General features: G+C 40.6%; 1 protein-coding gene across 2 annotated transcripts in view; it reads right to left on the bottom strand.

Annotated features, from left to right (window-relative positions):
• mmp16a (matrix metallopeptidase 16a (membrane-inserted)) overlaps positions 1-18,262 on the bottom strand; it is a 76,129-nt gene that overhangs the window by 14,791 nt on the left and 43,076 nt on the right. For both annotated transcript variants that reach the window (XM_026179200.1, XM_026179201.1), the window contains 2 exons: positions 12,359-12,520; positions 7,857-8,068 (listed from right to left, as the gene is read on the bottom strand). In XM_026179200.1, coding sequence (XP_026034985.1) covers positions 7,857-8,068; positions 12,359-12,520 — 374 coding nt within the window. The remainder of the gene's footprint in view (positions 1-7,856; positions 8,069-12,358; positions 12,521-18,262) is intronic.

Here is an 18,262-nt window from a genome sequence, read left to right as displayed (position 1 = left end):
CTGTATTTGCTACACCAAAGATAGAATAGATAAACCACAGAATGACTTTCTGCTTAGTGAGCAGAACTTTTTCTATAATTTTATGCAAAAAAGCTGAGATGTGCTGTTAAAATTACACTTCTTCATCTTATATTAAGATATCACAGGGATTAAATTAGTAGTTAAATGTCTGTAGGTTGACAGAAAGTCAAGTTTCACTCCTCTTGTCCAACCTGAGATCAAAGTGGGCTGTACGTGGCCCCTTGATATAAAATAAGTTTGACATTCCTGCTCTGAAGCACTTAGGTACCAATCTCACAGGAGGACATTAAACATATGGTAAGAGAAAAGGATCAGAGAGTTAGCTTAGCTTAACATAAAGATTAGAAAATGGGCAAGCGGCCGGCACATTTCAAACTGGAATGTGGGTACAGATTAAAACAAATGATAACACATAACACATTATTAAGTGAAATTCAGAGGTGCTGGTAGGGGGTTTGTTACCTTTGAGCATGCCCAAGCTGGCTGCTTCCCCCCTGCTTCTCATCTTTCTGCTCAGTTAAACTAAGCTAAGCTAATCACCCAGAGGCTTTAGATTAAAATTAGACACGAGAGTGGTGTTCAGCTTTTCATCTCTCTTTCTCTTTGAATTCTCAGGACACCTGAAAAAGAAGTCTTACAATTGTCCAAAAACTGAATTGGTGGCATTAAAAATCCACTCCAGACGCGCGCTATTTTTGGACTCTCTCTCTCTCTCTTGCTTTTCATTCCACTGCTCAAAAAGATATTAAGAAGACACGACAGCTTACTGCCCATTTGGCAACTGCTTTCTCATTAATGGATGTCATAGTCAAGGAGCGTGGCTCCGGCATCGGCAATCCTGAACAGCGAGGCGCCCCGCGGCAGAATCCCCTGCTCTATATCTGTCCACACGAAGGAAGGAAGTGTCCCTCAGTGAGTGGGCGAGAGGGGTGGTAGTTTCCATTTATTATATGTCTATATAACGGGCAACGCACCAATAATGGAAGCTAGAGTAGATGAAAGCATTAGTGTGTCGAGTGTTGGGTGGAAGCTTATATATAGACCTGTAGGGGAAAAAACGTATACCTGCATGTGGGCACAACAAAAGGCTCTAATCCTGTCCGTGTAATGCAGCTACAAGTGTCCGAACATAATGAGTCACTGTTAAACGACAGCAGAGACATAGTGGGTGAAATGAATTTGGAGATTTAAACTATCACCTAACAAGAGCTACAACAATTTCTATAGCACCGCTTTCACAGAGAGGTTTTACTGAACAGTGAGCTTTAATAAAAAAAATTAGCTTTAGGGATAAAAACTACTTTGGGAAAAAAAGAAACCTTATAGCACAAAGAAAAGCATGAGCACAGTAATTTCCCTTTTTGTAATCCTTGCATCCTTGTTTTGAATTCTTGCTCCATAAAGGCAATACTGCAGCTATAAGAAAAGCATGTTGTAGGGAATGTTTAGTTAAAATCCTCAAATCCCTGTTTGGATTTTCTGCCTCTAAAAACTGACAAGACAGCAGTGAGCCATAAACCCAAATCCAAACTTTAATTATGATGTCTGAGACTCCATCCATATTTTACTACAATCCAAGCCTGATGGGAATTGAATGAACTCCTGGAAACTTTTTTTTGGTCTGCTTGTTGTCAGACAGCATAAGCGTCACACGCGGGCACGTTTGCGGTACAGCGGGAAAAAACTGGTTGCAATTAAAGCCCGAGAAAGCACTCTTCACCAGTGTACGCATGCATATACATGAATGTGTGTGCTGCTTCTAGCTCCGGTGGGAGAGCATATGGCCTGCGGGTTCACAGAAAGTTGAACCTGAAGTGGCTGCGACCATAAAACAACAGTAACTTTGTAGCTTTACGGGGCATTTACCGTTGACACTGGATCTGTGAAGTCATCGGTGAACCCCGGGTGACCCCGTGTCACCTCACTAGGAAAGAAAAATGAGCCACCGTAAAAAAACCACCTTTAACAAGCATGACTCCCGGCCTGGCTGTGTAGATTAATGTTAACCCGTATAAATCAGACATCTTTCAGCACTGCTTGAAAGACTAGTCTATCCCAGCATTCTTTATAACAAGGACTTCTGCGTCATAAAGAGCCACAATCAGGGCGTCTCAGCCCTGAATGTTACTCATCGATCCTGAATCTGTAACGTTACGTGAAAGTGGAACATTTTTCCCAGCGAGTCTTTGATAATCTGCTCTCCGTTTTAAATTCACAGGTGGAACATGTGAATATTTTCTAAAAACAGAAACCTCTGTCTCTGCACGGCAACGTTGTCGCTCTTGATTCACTGTTTTCTGCTGCTGTTTTAGTGCCACTCGTTAAGAATACCTGATCTGTGAGCATCTGAAGGTCTAGAACAGCAAAAATATTTGATGAGTATCCGACAGCAATCATCCAAATATCCTGGTTTGATAAGAGATGTTCCGTATACAAACCTGTAGCCTCCTATATGTTTTAAAACAGAATACTTGCGATATCCAAAGTTTCGACATACATCCTCATCAGAGTTCTGCCCTGAATGATCATTTTAAATACAACAATACTTTTTCCTGCAGCCTATTTTTCCTTTTGCAGAGCAGCGGGTCCATGTGAAAAGAAATCCAAGCTCTGAATTGCTCTAACAATGAGCTGCAAAAGCCTACTATGATGCATATCAACAATGAAATTGCACTGAAAACCCCACTGCTCCCAGTGAATTTCATCAGATCACCTTCACTTTAAAGCTCCCTACTTTACATTGCTGGACCACCTGTCAGGGGCGGCGGGACCGCTGAGATCTCTGCTATAATGACTTGGCATCGACTGGCCTTTGGTTTTCCAAAACAATCAAGCTGGGATGGTGAATACAACCCAGTTATGTGGGGCCAAATGGACCCGCAGAGCAAAGTAACCAAGCAAGGAATCAATCGAACAATCAAGTAAAGAACAAATCAGCCTTGTGAAGTTAAAAACCCCCTGAAAACTCAGCGAGCCATCGCTGCAGCCAGTCTGTAAACTCGTGCGTGTACATTGGCTGGTTCTGAAGGGAATTTATCAGAGTCCGGAGTAATCCAAACATCTCTAATTATGATTCCAGATAAACTGTTTTACAGTTGGGCAGCTTCATCTACCAGGAGGAAAGAGGCGTTAACACGATACGTCAGTCTGCTCGCAGAAAGTTGGCAAAATACTCACTGAGAATCAAGAAATATTAGGACCACCTGCTCCTCCAGAAAAGCACACTTGGAGATGGAATCCAAGTCAAACCCGTGCTCCCTTATTCATTTCACTTCACTAAACACACTTGATTCACGGGCTGAGACGCAGATTACTCTAAGGGGAGAACAAATCATCATGACTCTGATATTGCTGGTGGTCTTAACGATGTGAACACAGTGGATTTACAGCTACGCTTACATGTGTTCTGCAAATCTTTCCCCTTCGCTCCCCGGGATGTTTAGGAAAATGTGAGGCGGTGCCAGCGAAACGCTGAAAGCCAACAAAATAATGGAAGCACCATGCCAATTTAACATAAGTGGATGCCCACTTAAGCCGAGCAATTACAGGTTCCCCTGCTTATTTAGCACACTATCATTAACTAAGACAAATTGCAAACATGATGTCTTTTGCATACGGGTTGTTTTTCAAGCACTGTGCACATAAGCTATCATACATCACAGCTTTACGTTACAGAGTTTGTGAATTATGAAACAATTGATAATACAGTGCTTAATAGAAAAGTGACGGGACTAAGCCAAATGATGCGTAACAAAACAAGGCTGCAGTGTACAGATGAGCAGCAAGTGCGACACAAAAGAAACAGCTGAAATATGACTTCATCAAAATGCTCCTTATCGTTTTAATATCTGTTTGCTAAAATGGGCTCTCTCCCCACAAACCATCACATCTCTGCAGGTCCATTGCATCCTGGAGAACTATTGGAACATACAATAATAAAAATGATTCTTTTATTTTGAAAGTGTAAATATAAGTAAATAAATCCTAGCAATACACAAAAATGAAATCAATACAAAAAATTACTGAGCAAAGGGTTTAGGCTAAAACTTTAGCTTATTACACTTACAGCCTTTTATAACAGGTATTCATTTATAAATAACTGGACATTATTAACTTCAGCTTATTGTTATTATTATCTATATAACTAGGAAGCTCATTCTCCTTCTCTTGACGATACTTTAAAGATATAACACATTTTGGGATCACCTTAGCAGAAGGCATCGACAATATCATTTCCTAAATGTTGCCAGCATAAACAAAGGCAGTAAAATTTTAGCCTCATTTAAAGATAAAAGCCATTTTTACAAAAGTTTGACCTTATTTGACCTTGAAGAAGAGGTCAGAGGTCCAAGGTGACATGGCATTTAGAATCAGCATAGATCATCACCTGTATGTTGTCAATGCAAACAATGGCAGGTTTCAATAGTTCCAAATAGCATTATTATCACTTTGACCTTCAGATTAATCTATTGGCTTTAAAGGAGATGTCAGAGGTCAAATGTGACATGCTATTTTAAATCTGTCAACAGTACTTACTATATGCTGACAATATACACCACACTAAGAATCGTACTTTCTAAGTTACGAGCCTTTTTGTCAGTTTTCCACCAATAAATCGTGAGGATGAGCTTGAAGATGTCGGTGGATGGAAGCCAAATTTTAGCATGACCCCCTCTACACCCCTACAAAGTTCTAGCAGAATTCATTCACAATGTTCGGAGCTATCGTGTGTCCTCATCACAACTGCCAAGGACGTTTACCCCTTTTACAGAAATACATCTTTCCAATATTTACACTGACCCCTGCCTTTTAAACATACTAGTGTCTAATTTTAAAGAGCCTCTAGAAGCAGATTCTTTTGTGCTTTACACATCTTCAGCACAGTGCTGAGATCAACAATATCCTACAATTGTAAGGTGTGAGTTATATGAAATGGTTGGCTCATAACAATAAAATCATGACATCCCTTGTTTTAGGTCCTCACAGTAAAGCAGGGGAGCACATACACAGCATCCTTCCACCAAGGCTGAAAATTCACTCAACACCGAGCATCAATAGAGTCTCTTGATCCAGAAGAATCCAGGTTTGTGTCTGAAACCTTCTTGTGAATATAAGGATGATTTCTCACCTCACTGTTTTTTTCCCATTTTAATTGATATTTAATTGTAATAAATAAATATAGTCTGTGTGTCAAGCCCCACCTCTGCAAAACTGTTGTTTCTGAATAATAATTTTTCAATAATCCTGAATCCTGCAAACAAACTAAACCAATCACATAACCTCTTTGGCAAAGGTAAATATATAGGTAGCCATAAATTTAAAAAAAAATAACGAAATATTCATGTAGACTGTGTTGGATTGTAGTGTTATTTTATGCCATGTTATACCCCGAATTAAAGATTGTGAATTATTATGTAGATTAGTTTGCATTATTCTCCTGAATTAGAAGAAGGTGATAACTATTGCATTAGCTAAACTGATTTGCATTACATTAAACTGCTGACTAGTTGTGAATGAATGACATTGCTTTATGATGCATTATACTGCTGAGTTATAAGAAATACTGTTCACAGAGAGTTATTGTCTTATTTGTCTGATTAGAAGAGAACAGAATATGCTGGAGTTTTCTGCCCCATCTCAGCAGGAGCAGAGAAACAGGGAGCCAAGGTCGTAGCTTAGGCGCTGTGTGAGAGAAAGCATGTAAATGTTTAGGCTTTTTATGATAAGGTGGAGGCACCAGAGGCTATAAAAGTTTGAGCAATGCTCCACCATTTTGAGATTTTGAGGCTGTCTGCATCAGTGTCCATCTCCCACGCGTGTGTTCATTAAAATCATCGTTTGACTCAACCCGACCGGACCAGTGTTGTTATTGTGGTTTTTTCTCTTGTTTCCATCCCCAATTTTGAACCTTAACAACTGAGAAAAAACAATGCTTGGATATTTAAACAGATTAGATATAAACAATATCAAAGTCATGCTTGAGACGACCAATGTGATAAATTAAGACCAGGAAACTTCTGCAGCAGTGAACCACATTTTAATTTCAGACGCTGGGATCACTGGGACAGATATTTAGAGCCTTTCTCCTTCACTTCCTAAAGTCATAAAACATTTGGCTGATTGCTGAACATCTTTTTTATCTCAGCACTACCTCTGAGCTCTGTAGACATCCCATGATCCTCATCACTCCATCAGGACAGGCTGTTGCCCTGGGAGTAATGAAGGCTGACAGTAGCTGCTGCTGCAGGCACCATGTGAAAGAGAGAGGCTGGACTAGACTACTGTGACAAGCAGGTATTGTTTCCACAGCCAAACCAGGCTCAGTGTGGGCTTCCAGTCTAATTTTGGGTAAATATCCTTACAGGCAGCAGCTTCAGCTCCACGAGTCCTTTTTTTTTTAATTTATTTTTTGAGTCAACAAGAAGAAAGTTGCAGCGAGGGGTGCAGAGAGGACGAAAACTGGTTTTACTCTGGCTCCACAAGTCTCTTATTTAACCAATGAATACTGTCTACTTATATCCACAGAAAATACAGTCACACTCACATAAAGCATTAGAGGCACTCTTTCTCCTTTCTGTGGAGAACACAGGACAGCTTTGTGCAGCCCCAGGGTTTTTCTCTGTTCCTTACTGCATGTTGCCAAGGTCTCGCTCTCACAAGCTAAGACCAAGGATAAAGATGTGTGTTTTTTCTCTTGTACTGGAATGAAAACCAAGCTGAGCTTCTCTAGAGAAGGAGAAACTGTATTCTACTGTGCACTGCATGCCTTTCCTTCTTTGTAAATTCTAGTTCAATAGACCCCAAGTTAACTAGGAAGTCTTCCTTCAGACATAATAGCCTCTTTAATAATGGGATAAAATACAGAGGCAACAGCTTCAAGAGAACAGAACAGGTTCCACAGTATTTCCACAAGCTAGAACCGCACTGTGAAACTGTGAAATAACTTATATTACCATCAAGTGAAGTTTTTCCACACTATGCACATGCCAAACATGAAGCAGAATAACAGAAAAAGCTCTTATTTAGGTAATAATATTTAGATAATCCTCCAAACTTACAGCAATTTATTCTGCATGTAACTACAACCCAACTTTAAAAAACAAAACCAAAAAAGTAGCTGATGATAACAAGCAGGATGCAATCAATTTAAAATCATGTATATATTAGATCCTATTATATGTACTATTGTGTATTAAACGATTACACATTTTATATTACACAGATTTATAATACATATTTACAATATTGTTGTTTCAAATGGAGATTATATCCTCAAAGCTAAACTTTGTCAATATCTGTTTAATCCGATTAGATAAAGTTTTCTACTTCAGTTATTTCGTGCTGCAAAATGAGATTGTTGAGCATGCTAACACTGACCTTATGACCTGTCATGAATCCTACCATAAGACCGAGCCGGGCTGCTATCAGTCTGAAATTGAGCCCTCTTGTTAGTAGGATTCCCAGTGTATTTTCATGTATTTATTATTAATTGTGTTTTCATATATTTAATAAAATATTTATCACAATTTTTCTCTGTTGGTCTTTATTAAGACTAACAGAGATGGACTGTAGGGCCAGGTTGTTCTTGTGTTGGTGTTATCAGCTAGTCAAGTTATGTATTACACCCAGACGTATGGTGCAGGGATGAAGTCTCTTCTAGCTCAGTGGTGATTTGGACTGGGAACAATGATTTCTGTGCTCCCACACAGCTAAGAGATCCAGGCTATTGGTAAAAGAAAAAAACAGCTCTTGGGTTAAAAACTTGAGATTGCTGGAAACAAACCAAACGTGAACAGCCCCTAGCTTTGTTGTGATATCACATGCTGTTGTTTTACCTTGAAGACGAACATCTCCCTTCTCAGTATGGCCAGGGTGTTGAAGCCTCCATCGCAGATGTTGGGTTTAGCATTGGGCTGCGACGGTCGCGTAGGCAGCATTGGGAGTTGCGTCTGCCTGTCTTGTTTACGAGGGTCCGAAGGAGGATGGGAGCGAGGAGAGGGCGCCGTTGGCAAAGGCTTGGTGGGCTGGGGGAGTTTATCGGGCGGCCCTGCGGGGAGTCAGAGAAATACATCTTATACGTCTCCGCAACATGTTGTTTTGCTTTTTCATTACTTCACCAGTTGAAGCTAACCAGCACTCTGATCTTGCAGGAGAAACGAATGTTCAAGCCAAGTTTGGTGGTGCCACTTGGAAAAACAACAACAAACAAACAAAGGTAAGAAGTGATGAAGGCTGCCAACGAGGACTCAACAAAGATATGAGAGAGAAAGGAGTCCACGGATAAACAAGATGAGGTCAGTGGGTAGAAATCAGTGGGTAGATGTTAACGCTGCCAAGTTTAGAGATTCAGCTTAGCAAAGCATAATATCATACGCTATAAAGACACAAAAAAACATCAGAGCAGAATTAGGTTTAATAAATGTAGATCATGTGATTTCATGCCAAATTCATGAATTACTGTACGTGATAAAGGGAAAGGAGTTATGCACACTGAGGCAGTGGCTAATAACAAATGGGCGTTGCCTATGAATAACGCATGACGCTGCATGATTAACGCACTCTGTGACTGTAAGGGGATGAGGTGCAGACAGACTGAGGAAGACAAGACTGTGACAAGACTAACGCTTGTTCCATGGTACTGCGCCTGTGTCACGTTTGCGCAGGTATTTGCCTGCGCAGAGCTTTCTAGAGTTGTTTTCAACCTGTGCTAACGAGATCCCGTGCAGACTTCCAAAGATAGAAAATTGCAGTCTTAAAAGTACAGACGCTCATTTCACGTCAGCTCTTTGTGCTTATAATTTTGCTGACTGATTGGACCAACAATAACACCACATACTTGGCACGCTAGCCTCTATCTGGCAGCAGACGCTTTCTGCAGGTAGACGTTTCGATCCGTACATCCCTACAGTCTGCCAACAGAGACCAATATTCAGCCCATAACGTGACAGAAAGACCTCACCTTAATCAGATAAAATGTATGATTTTAATGGCCTTCCATTCTTTCAGCAGACGTTCACAGACTTGCAGAATCAATGCCAAGGCCCACTGAAGCTGTCCTGGCAACATATAGTGGCTACTTAGACATTTTACGTTGGCTCTTCCTTTAATGTGTCATCCATCTGTAGTTGACAAACCAGACAATCGCAGGATTAAGCCATCACCCAGTCCACAAAACTGATCAGCGGGTCTACACGAGAGTGATTCCATTCACTGACTGAAGTTAATCCCCTGAAATACATCCCAGATTAGTGGAGCCAAAGTACTCTGAAGTTATGTAAGCATGGGGGAGATTCACAGTCAGATGGACGTGTAAACAAACAGGCAAATGTGTACTTGCAGCTACATTGTGGTAAACCGACGACAAGAAAAGATAAACGCAGCTTTTTTTGGGGGCAGATTTTGGCTCTTTTGGTCACCCTGTAATTTCAGCATCTGGCTGTTGTTAATTTACTGGAGATGTCCAGGTGGCCCACGTGTTACACCAGTACTGTGGTGACTGGCTGGACCAATCAGCTAATTCCACCGATCTGTGCACTTGAAACAGGAATCTAATCAGCGAACTCTGTGGGTGGGAGTGGGAGACAAACTTCCCACACTTACAGATATTAGTGGAACACAGATGAAAACCAGCAATGCAGCCTAAGAACAAAGGAGCTGGAGAGCCTTTATAACCACAGAATTCATTCATGAACCACTCGTAGTTCACGTTCATATTGCTGATCTGTTTGGATTTAAATAAATACTGTGTATTATGTAAAACACTCAACACAAAAAGTTCAGACATTTTTCATAGTGCATGTTTGAGGTACTTATTTTATTTTTAGTGGGCTACATACTGAATTTAGAGCACAGAAAGAAAAAAAAAATCAATCCTATCACACTAGTATCGATCCGATACTGATACCAGCATGAGTATCGATACTATTGATATTTGGCTCGATTTGCATCATGGTTTCACCTTCTCATGTTGCAATTCCCTGACCACTACCTCAGCTGCTGCTGACCTCTCATCCCTACTACTAAAGCCATTAGCAGGATGTGAAGAGATGTAAGTGCAGAAACAGGAGGCCTGTGTGACAGAGAAACTTCAGAAGTATTACGTGACAGTCATGGTGGAGTAGTAAAGGATAGTGTTATTGCTGTAGCTGACTCCAGGGTCACTACTGATATGTTAGCCAATCTATGTGGACATACCAACTAGCAATGTGGATATGCTGACGCCTGTTTTTAGCATGCTAGTGTGGTTAAAGATATAAATGTGCAAAGAGTGAACATATACAGAAAATGAGAATATCAATATTGGAGTGTTTTATTGTTCATAATGGAATTATGACACAGGCTAATGGTCATGGTTTAAAAGGAAAAATATCAAACAAAGATTTAACGAGGCCTAAAAGATAAGACATGTGAGACTTTTAAAATTTAATGCAGCTCTTGTTGGGCATCCGGCCATTTAGAAGTTTAAGGCAGATTTACCCTTTAGTTATTTATGTAAAATTAGATTTAGCTCATTTTGTTTTCTTTAAAAGGTCCTAAAAATATAAACTCCAGCCCAACTTTTAAATCATGTTTACTGTTTGAGGGCTTCAGCTGAATTTCAATACAATTATGGCCTGAATAACATTAATGATTTTTGTTTCTGTCATCCCAGTCATCGACATCATGGTGCCTGAGCTCTGCTGCTTCTGTAAAAAGGAAGTGGGCTCTGAGAACGCAGGAAGTCATTAAGTTCAAAGCCCAGTGGGAACATTTGGATTTGTCCAGGAAGAAAAAAAGATTACATGACAGAAATGCCACATCTATAGGTTTGAATGTGATCTGTACTTCATTCTTTACAGTTTCAAGCTGCCAAACTTTTTATTCACATAAGTCAATACATATCGAATGCACTTTACAGTGTTTTTTGTGACTACGGTTCAAAGAGTTGAAGGAATAAACAGAAGCAGCAAAGCCAAAACGTCCAAAAACTCTAGAGGTCAACTGATCCTCAGCAGCTCTTAGCTTCCCACAGTTCCTCGTATGATTGTGCCCGACTCTCCCAGACTGCAAGCCAACAGCTGTAAATGAACGCCAATTCACTCGCATTTCCTTCACATCTCCTTATACCGCTTCACCTTCACACAGAACCAAGTCGCACTTTTTTCCTACTCAACCTTAAGTGCATCACCTTGTACTCGATGTAAGCTGTGTACCTCCCACCTCTTCTCCTGTTTAGTACCACATCTAGCACCGGCACTGGCATGTGGAAAAAAAATGGAGGCCAATTACTGCGAGGGGGGTGGGGGGTACGAAGCTGAGAGCAGAGCTGTCATCAGTCGTCCTGCCCTTCAACTCTTGGTACGACACAGAGGAGAGGGAGGGAGGGGCAATGCAGAGGAATAAAACACGAGAGGGATGAAGAGAGATTTGATCGCTTGCCCAGGTCTGTCACTCCCAGAGGGATGTGCCCTGACCATGTAAGCAGATGGCAGGTTCTATGTGTGTGCGCGCATGCAGCCATTCAGCAGAGTGTGACTGGTGTACAGTGTCGACAGCAGTAAGGAACGATGCTGTCATTCGCCAACGAGTCGTTTCCGAACTTAGATGTCAAGCTGAGGTTGAGACGACAGCATCGGCACTCCCGATAACACATTTAAACATTAAGGCTTCCGCCTCCACAAGCCAGCCTCGTCTGAATTATCATTACAAGTATCCAGACTGATAACTGATTTTTGTCACTGCAATCTACTAATTCAACTACGAGTGAAAAAACCGAAGAAGCAAACTCTGTGGGTGCTTCCATAAATCCTTTGCCGTCAAATTGAATTTCACACTGCCGCCCCAGAGCTATATCAGCTTTATGAGAAGACAAAGCACTGTGCAATCAGCGTCTGTCAACTCCAAATGTGTGTCGATGAGGGATGCGTGCTGTAGGCGCTCTGATGATGAAGTATGATCGGAAATGTAGGTCTTAATTGAATTCAATTTAAGTATTTGAGCCTTAATTTGAATCTTGGTCTTAATCTTATTTCTGTAACTGTGAAAGTTTGTTACAATAACGCAGAAAACAAGAGCTCCAGGTGAAGGAAGATGACTTACTTTAGCTATGCCAGCTTCATATGGTTAGGTGTGTTGGGCAGTGTACTTATAGTTGAGCTCTTACATGGTCTACTGACTTGATATGTCACAGGAAGATGACTATGAATGCTTAGTATGTTATTGGCTTGCTTGTATGACAGCTAAAGCCTGAAGACTAACTCCTCAGACCACACTGATAAACTCTAATACTTGGCTGTGTCCTGCGTTTGCTTAACAAATTGCTGAATTTAAATAAAAAAAAGAAAAAAAGAAGGCTTACCATAAATTTTCTGGATGCCTAGCAGGTCATCCATTGGTAGTTTGAAGTCATCCGTGTCCATGTACTGATAGAAAGGAGCCATGATAGCTGTGGGGTCGTTGGAGTGTTCGAGGCCCAGTGCGTGACCAAGCTCATGGACGGCTACCAGGAACAAATCGTTACCTAGAAACACGAAGAGAGAGTGAAGGAGAGAGCAGCTCTGTCAGTGCTGTTGGATGTAAACGAAAACAAGCGAATTCGGAAAGAAAAAGAAAAGAGAAAACGTTGTCAGCCCCGGGTTATTGTGGCTTGTCATGGTCCACCTGTTCTAGTGCCAGAGAGGTTCCCTCAAAATAAGGCCAAGTTTTGAAAGTTTGTACAGTCGTGTTTAAATAAGCAGCAGCCCTACAGGGGAAAAGCTGACTGTGTCTTACAATATGCATCCATACATATATAAGGGTCTATGCATGAGCACAGATAATCCACCATCTGCGCTCCTAACCAGTCCATCTTCAGACAGAAACACAGGCTCGTACACATACACGTGTAATAAATACAAGTGCACTTCAAAGAGCACAGGCAACCCTGCGAACTGTAATTAGTCTCTAGCTGCGGTAAGCTGAAGACTACACTGGGTTCTTGACCTCTCGACTCAGAAACTCTCTGTGGCTAACAGCCAAACCCCAGCCCAACCCTAGCTGTATTAAAGCTGAGATATTTGGGATTGAAAGCCTCCTATTCCTCAACTTACGTCACTGGCAACCAAAACAACAACAAAAACCAGTCCTCCTCATCCTCCTCTCTGATGTTCTGCCAGCGTTTTGAATCTGACCCATAAAGAAGCTCATCATCATACAATTAGGGTTAGACTGCTACGTCTTCTATTATTTGTGGCTATACACGGGCTGTCTGTGGGAAACTATTAACCTGATTCCAATGAGACGTCTTACGCTGCAATATGTTATTGCTGAACTTCAAAGGAAAGCTTTTTTTCCTAGCTGTCAGACACAAAAAGTTATGGTTTACCGTTATGCATGAAAATGTAATAGCAGTTAGACAAAGGTCGGCTGGAGTTTAGAGTCAAACTGGTCAAAAACAAAAAAATATGGGGTGAGCACCATCACCTCGCAGCAAAAAGGGTATGCTCTGGATACTCTGGCTTCTTCCCACAGTCCAAAGACAAAGATGGGGTTAGGCCAACTCGTGACTCTAAATTGAGCTTGTCTGTCTGTGTTAACCCTGCGACAGACTGGCCAGGGTGTGCCCTGCCTCTCGTCCTGCGATGCTAACCTGGATTAGTGGAAGAAAATGGCTGGAAGAAAAAAACAAAAAGGATTTAATGTGTTTTGAGGGGGGTTTCTTTTGCACTCTCCAAGCTGCCATCTCTCTTCAGTTTTACCTTTGCTTTTTTTTTCTTCTCCCCCCTTATCGCAACAAGACTCAGTGGGGATAAGCATCACTTATTCATTGGTGTTCCTACGAAAGTGAGGCACTTATCTGCTGCAAATCTGTCACATGAAAAACGCATCAGCAGATACAGAGACTGAGATTTAGATCTCTTCATCGCAGGTACAGTGCGATACTTAGGAATTTACGGACAAGGCTACAACAGAGAAACGGGTTAATTGGGACCTCATGAATGATATTTGACTGTATAAATGTCAGCAGGTCTTTATAGGCGTGATGGAAAGCTCTTGCGTTAATACCCAGGTTTTCGCTGAAACAGCTTCGGGTTTCAGTCCAAGTCGTCCAATGAAAATAGATGGCTTGTAAAAGTTAGAGAAGTGTAGAAATTGAGGCAAAATTTATGCAAGCTTGTAATATTGAACAAGTGTCTGAAGATGTGGTTTATAGCAAATAAAGAGAGGCAGAGAGAAAGAAAGGAGATAAAGAGGAGAGAGATACAGCTAAGTGATTCAGGAATTATTAGAGGAGGAAATCGGGCGAGCCAGCTCTGCAGCTGAAGATCTTCCACCCCCCGCCCGAGTTGTTTCCTGGGATAGCAGCGGAAGCAGAAGGGTAAGAGTGAACAATTAAGTCTAAAAAAAAATGAAAAAATCAAATTAATTCTATGAAAATAGCCGGTAGAGTTACAGCACACAAATGTGATGGTGGTCTGTGAAGAGATTTTGATCTTAGTGTAGCTGTACACGTGCTTGCTTGATTTACCCACACTAACTGGCATCATTTCTGACTTCATAAATCATATTAATAACTCACTGACCGCATCAGCACTCACTGACTCACTGACCTCTTTTTCTTTTCTTACCAAAAAAGACTTGAAGCTCAGAGGAGTGTTAAAAAAATGTGTGTAGCACGTTTTGACATCATATGTGAGTAAAGTGGAATTATTGACTGTATATGTAATATTAATGCGACTACATTTACACCAGATCTCTGTCACCTCATCGTACCTGATCCTTAGTACCCAGAAGGTTATTAGTAAACAAGTAAAGGTTTATTTATGTGGAACTTTTCACAGACTAGGCAGTCACAAAGTAAAAAATATTGACTGTAGTAAGTTGTCCCAGTATGTATGTATGTATATATATATATATGTATATATATATATATATATATATATATATATATATATATATATATATATATATATATATATATATATATATATATATATATATATATATATATATATATATATATATATATATATATATATATATATATATATATATATATATATATATATATATCATAGACTGTTTTATTGAGAAATACAGTATATGAGAGCTATTGCACAACGAGTTCTGACACTACAGATGCTCAGGTCATCAGTTGCACGACTTAAGTGAAGAACTGTCTCTGTCGTTTTCCGTCTCCATCTCGTTCCATCGCTCAATCTTGAGTCAGCCTTCCTGCCTCCCGGGTCCCTCTGAGGTCAGTGTCGTCGCTTTGACTCGGCTGCTTATGTAAGTCACGTTGTGTTAGATGGGGATGTCCTGTCGACCCCGGGGCCACAAACAAAGCTAAGGCAGTTTGTACCGCCTGGCTAATTATCAGCTGGAAGTTACAGAGAGCCCAGAGAGAAAATGGTGACGCCTAGACAGACGTGGGTAGATGAAGAGGATGGAGCCAGATGAAAGAAACAAAGAGCAGTGCACAAGGAGGGAAACCAAGCGAGATGAAGGTGAGAGAAAAAGTTATAGAATGAGGAAACAGAGGGGGGGAGACAAAGATTTGATATAGTGGATACATAGAGAGATAAAAAAGGTGAAGTAAACCAAGGAGAAAGGGCGTTTGGAGTGATAGCTACATGAGGGAAACTGGGGGGAGAAGGATGATAAAAAGAAATAGAAAAAACCTGAGGCGAGGAAAACGATAAGGTTCGGGACAGTGTACTATCGTGTAAGAGTGCTCCAGTATTCGTTCAATCACAGAAGACGAAAATGATGAATTACACGACTCCAACCTCTGACCTTGGCATTTATAACATCGCTCTACTGTCAGTGGCCCAATCGCAACCCCAAACACAAAATAATAACGCAGAAAATAGAGGATGCAGTTGAAGAAAACAATGCCAGGAGATGAAATGCATTACAAATCTGTGCAGGGTTTGTGCGATAATCCACAGAGGGTCACAGTTTTTGGATTGGGGGGATTTGAGTCCTGTATTTTCATTGTGCGGTGAGTCATCGTTATGATGTGTGCTGTTTGCGTATTTGAGCAAGATTTCAGCACAAAAAAAGACAAGTATTTATTTAGCACATGAATGAGTTTTAAGTAATAAAAATCTGCTTGTGTTAAATGATTCAGCAGGTTTTTTGGTTTTTTGTCCTGTTAAGTGGGCAACGATCAAGCGGCAGCTGCAGTGTTGCCCACACTGCTCAGGATAGGGTCAAGGTTGCTGCTAATGAGGGTCGAGGAGAAAGAAAAGAAAAATGAAATTAAAAAAATTGAAATTGGAATGAAAGTGGAGATTTACAATCTTTGCCCACAGGATGTGCAGTAAGCAGGGGCTTTGATTAAAACGCAGAAACCTCTACCTGCTCTCCCTGAACTTACCGCGAGGAGTGCAGAGAGACTGCGTAGGGTTGGAGATGAACACACACTATGGTCACCACTGTTCAATTGCAGTAATAGCTCAGGTTGTCAGCAAAAGCCTCCAGGGGCCCATAACCCTTCCTGCCTGCTTACTGCTTAACTAAGTGCCCGTGGTTCACTCAATACATGACATCTGATGTAAGCTACAAGCCTGGGTGACCAGCAGTCAGCCCACTTGTAAGTGTACCTTGTTCTTTATCCCTCCCAGCTCTCACGTTATCACATTCTTGTGCTTCTTTTTTACTGTACAAATCCCAAACGCCACCAAAGGACCAAGTTTTCAAAAACACAGCATCCCCTGTGACTCCTAACTACACATCAACATCAAGCTAGTGAAAGGTGTCAAACAAAGCAATTACAACTCTCACTTGTTTTATTACAGTGAAGAGGGCACCCAGCAGAGATGAACAAAATTCTAACTCCCCCACCCTTTCTTTAGAAAACACAGCTGTTATTGTGCCGTCCGAGTGTAAGCAAGCATAAGCACTCTCTTTGTCTCAGGGGATCACAAATGTTTCCTATTGTTCAGCTCCCACAGCGCCCTGAATGGCTGACACTATGATTTCAAGAGTGGTGTTCGAAGAAGCAGCACTGCACAGTAAAGTAAATGCAAAAGGATGTTAATTGCCACCTCAGGAGCGTCTCTGGTGGATTGACAGAGCACAAGAAACAAGAGCAAGGACACTGGTTCCTTGGTTTCATACGGAAGTCACAGCAGAACCTAAAGCAGCCCTCACCAGTTGTTTTTAAAGCCTTGTCTAAGCCTAAATTGTAGGTCCAGGTCTAAGAAGTTAACCAAGGAAGTGTGACACTGAACCTGCGCAATTATGAAGTAAGAAAAACACTGTTTTAAACAAAAGAAGCTAAGCGTACGTTAGCTCATCCTAGCTGCCATCTCTTGGCTGCATAATCCCTTCTGGTTCCTTTGCTTTTTTCTACTGACTTTAACTGTTTTTACATTACAGTCAAACTATTCATCAGTGTTTAGCTATGACTTTTAGCTAACTACTTCAGTTCCTTAAGCACTACTGTACTGTTAGTTAATTATTAGCTATTTTAATAGTTCAGCTATTTGTGCATGACTTTAGCTTATTATTATTTTAACTGTCTGTGCATTATTTTAGCAAAACGTGTCAACTGTTTATTCAGTGCTGTTGCAGTTCATTACTTCTGTTGTTTATGCGTTTATGTGTTTATTCAGCTCGTTAGTCATTAATTCTTAGCTAATTATTTGCTAATTTTAACTATATATTAGTATTCAACAGTTTAAGCATCACCTTTAGGTGTTCTAACGATTTATGCATTTCCATCAACTAGCTGTTACGTGACCTTTAGTTGACTATTTCAATTGTTTATCCATCATTTTTATGTTTCTCCATTAAATTTTAACCCATAAGTTTATGACTTTATACTTTAACTAAGAATTGTTAGAACTATTTATTTATCAATTTCTTACAATAAAATCAGTAGCTATGTGATGTAGTGGTTACTACATGTTTCATGTGTAAGGTGACATTATCAGACAAGACTTTAACCATTTAATCATTTCTCCCATCCATAAAGACTCAAACAGAGCTACATATACTTTCAACAACTGCAATGGAGACCCAATGAGGTACTGATGCAGGGTGTACTGTGTCATCAGCCTTCATGAACATGTAAGGTAGAGAGAGGATACAATCGCATTGTCAAGTAGCTGTACTAACAAAATTGCGTTTGTGTCAAAATACTAGTCATGCAGACCCTTAAAGATGCTAACCTAATAAGGTTTATTAAAAAACCTTAGCCTTTTAAAAAGTGCTTGACTAGAACAGGTACAGTTTACTGTCTGAAAGGAGGAAAAAAAACAGAAATCAGCTGTTG

This window comes from Astatotilapia calliptera, chromosome 9 (assembly GCF_900246225.1).
Source record: "Astatotilapia calliptera chromosome 9, fAstCal1.2, whole genome shotgun sequence".
In the NCBI taxonomy this organism is placed as follows: domain Eukaryota; kingdom Metazoa; phylum Chordata; class Actinopteri; order Cichliformes; family Cichlidae; genus Astatotilapia; species Astatotilapia calliptera.
The sequence above is the reverse complement of the archived record's forward strand: the minus strand, read 5'-3'. Positions and strand labels throughout refer to the sequence as shown.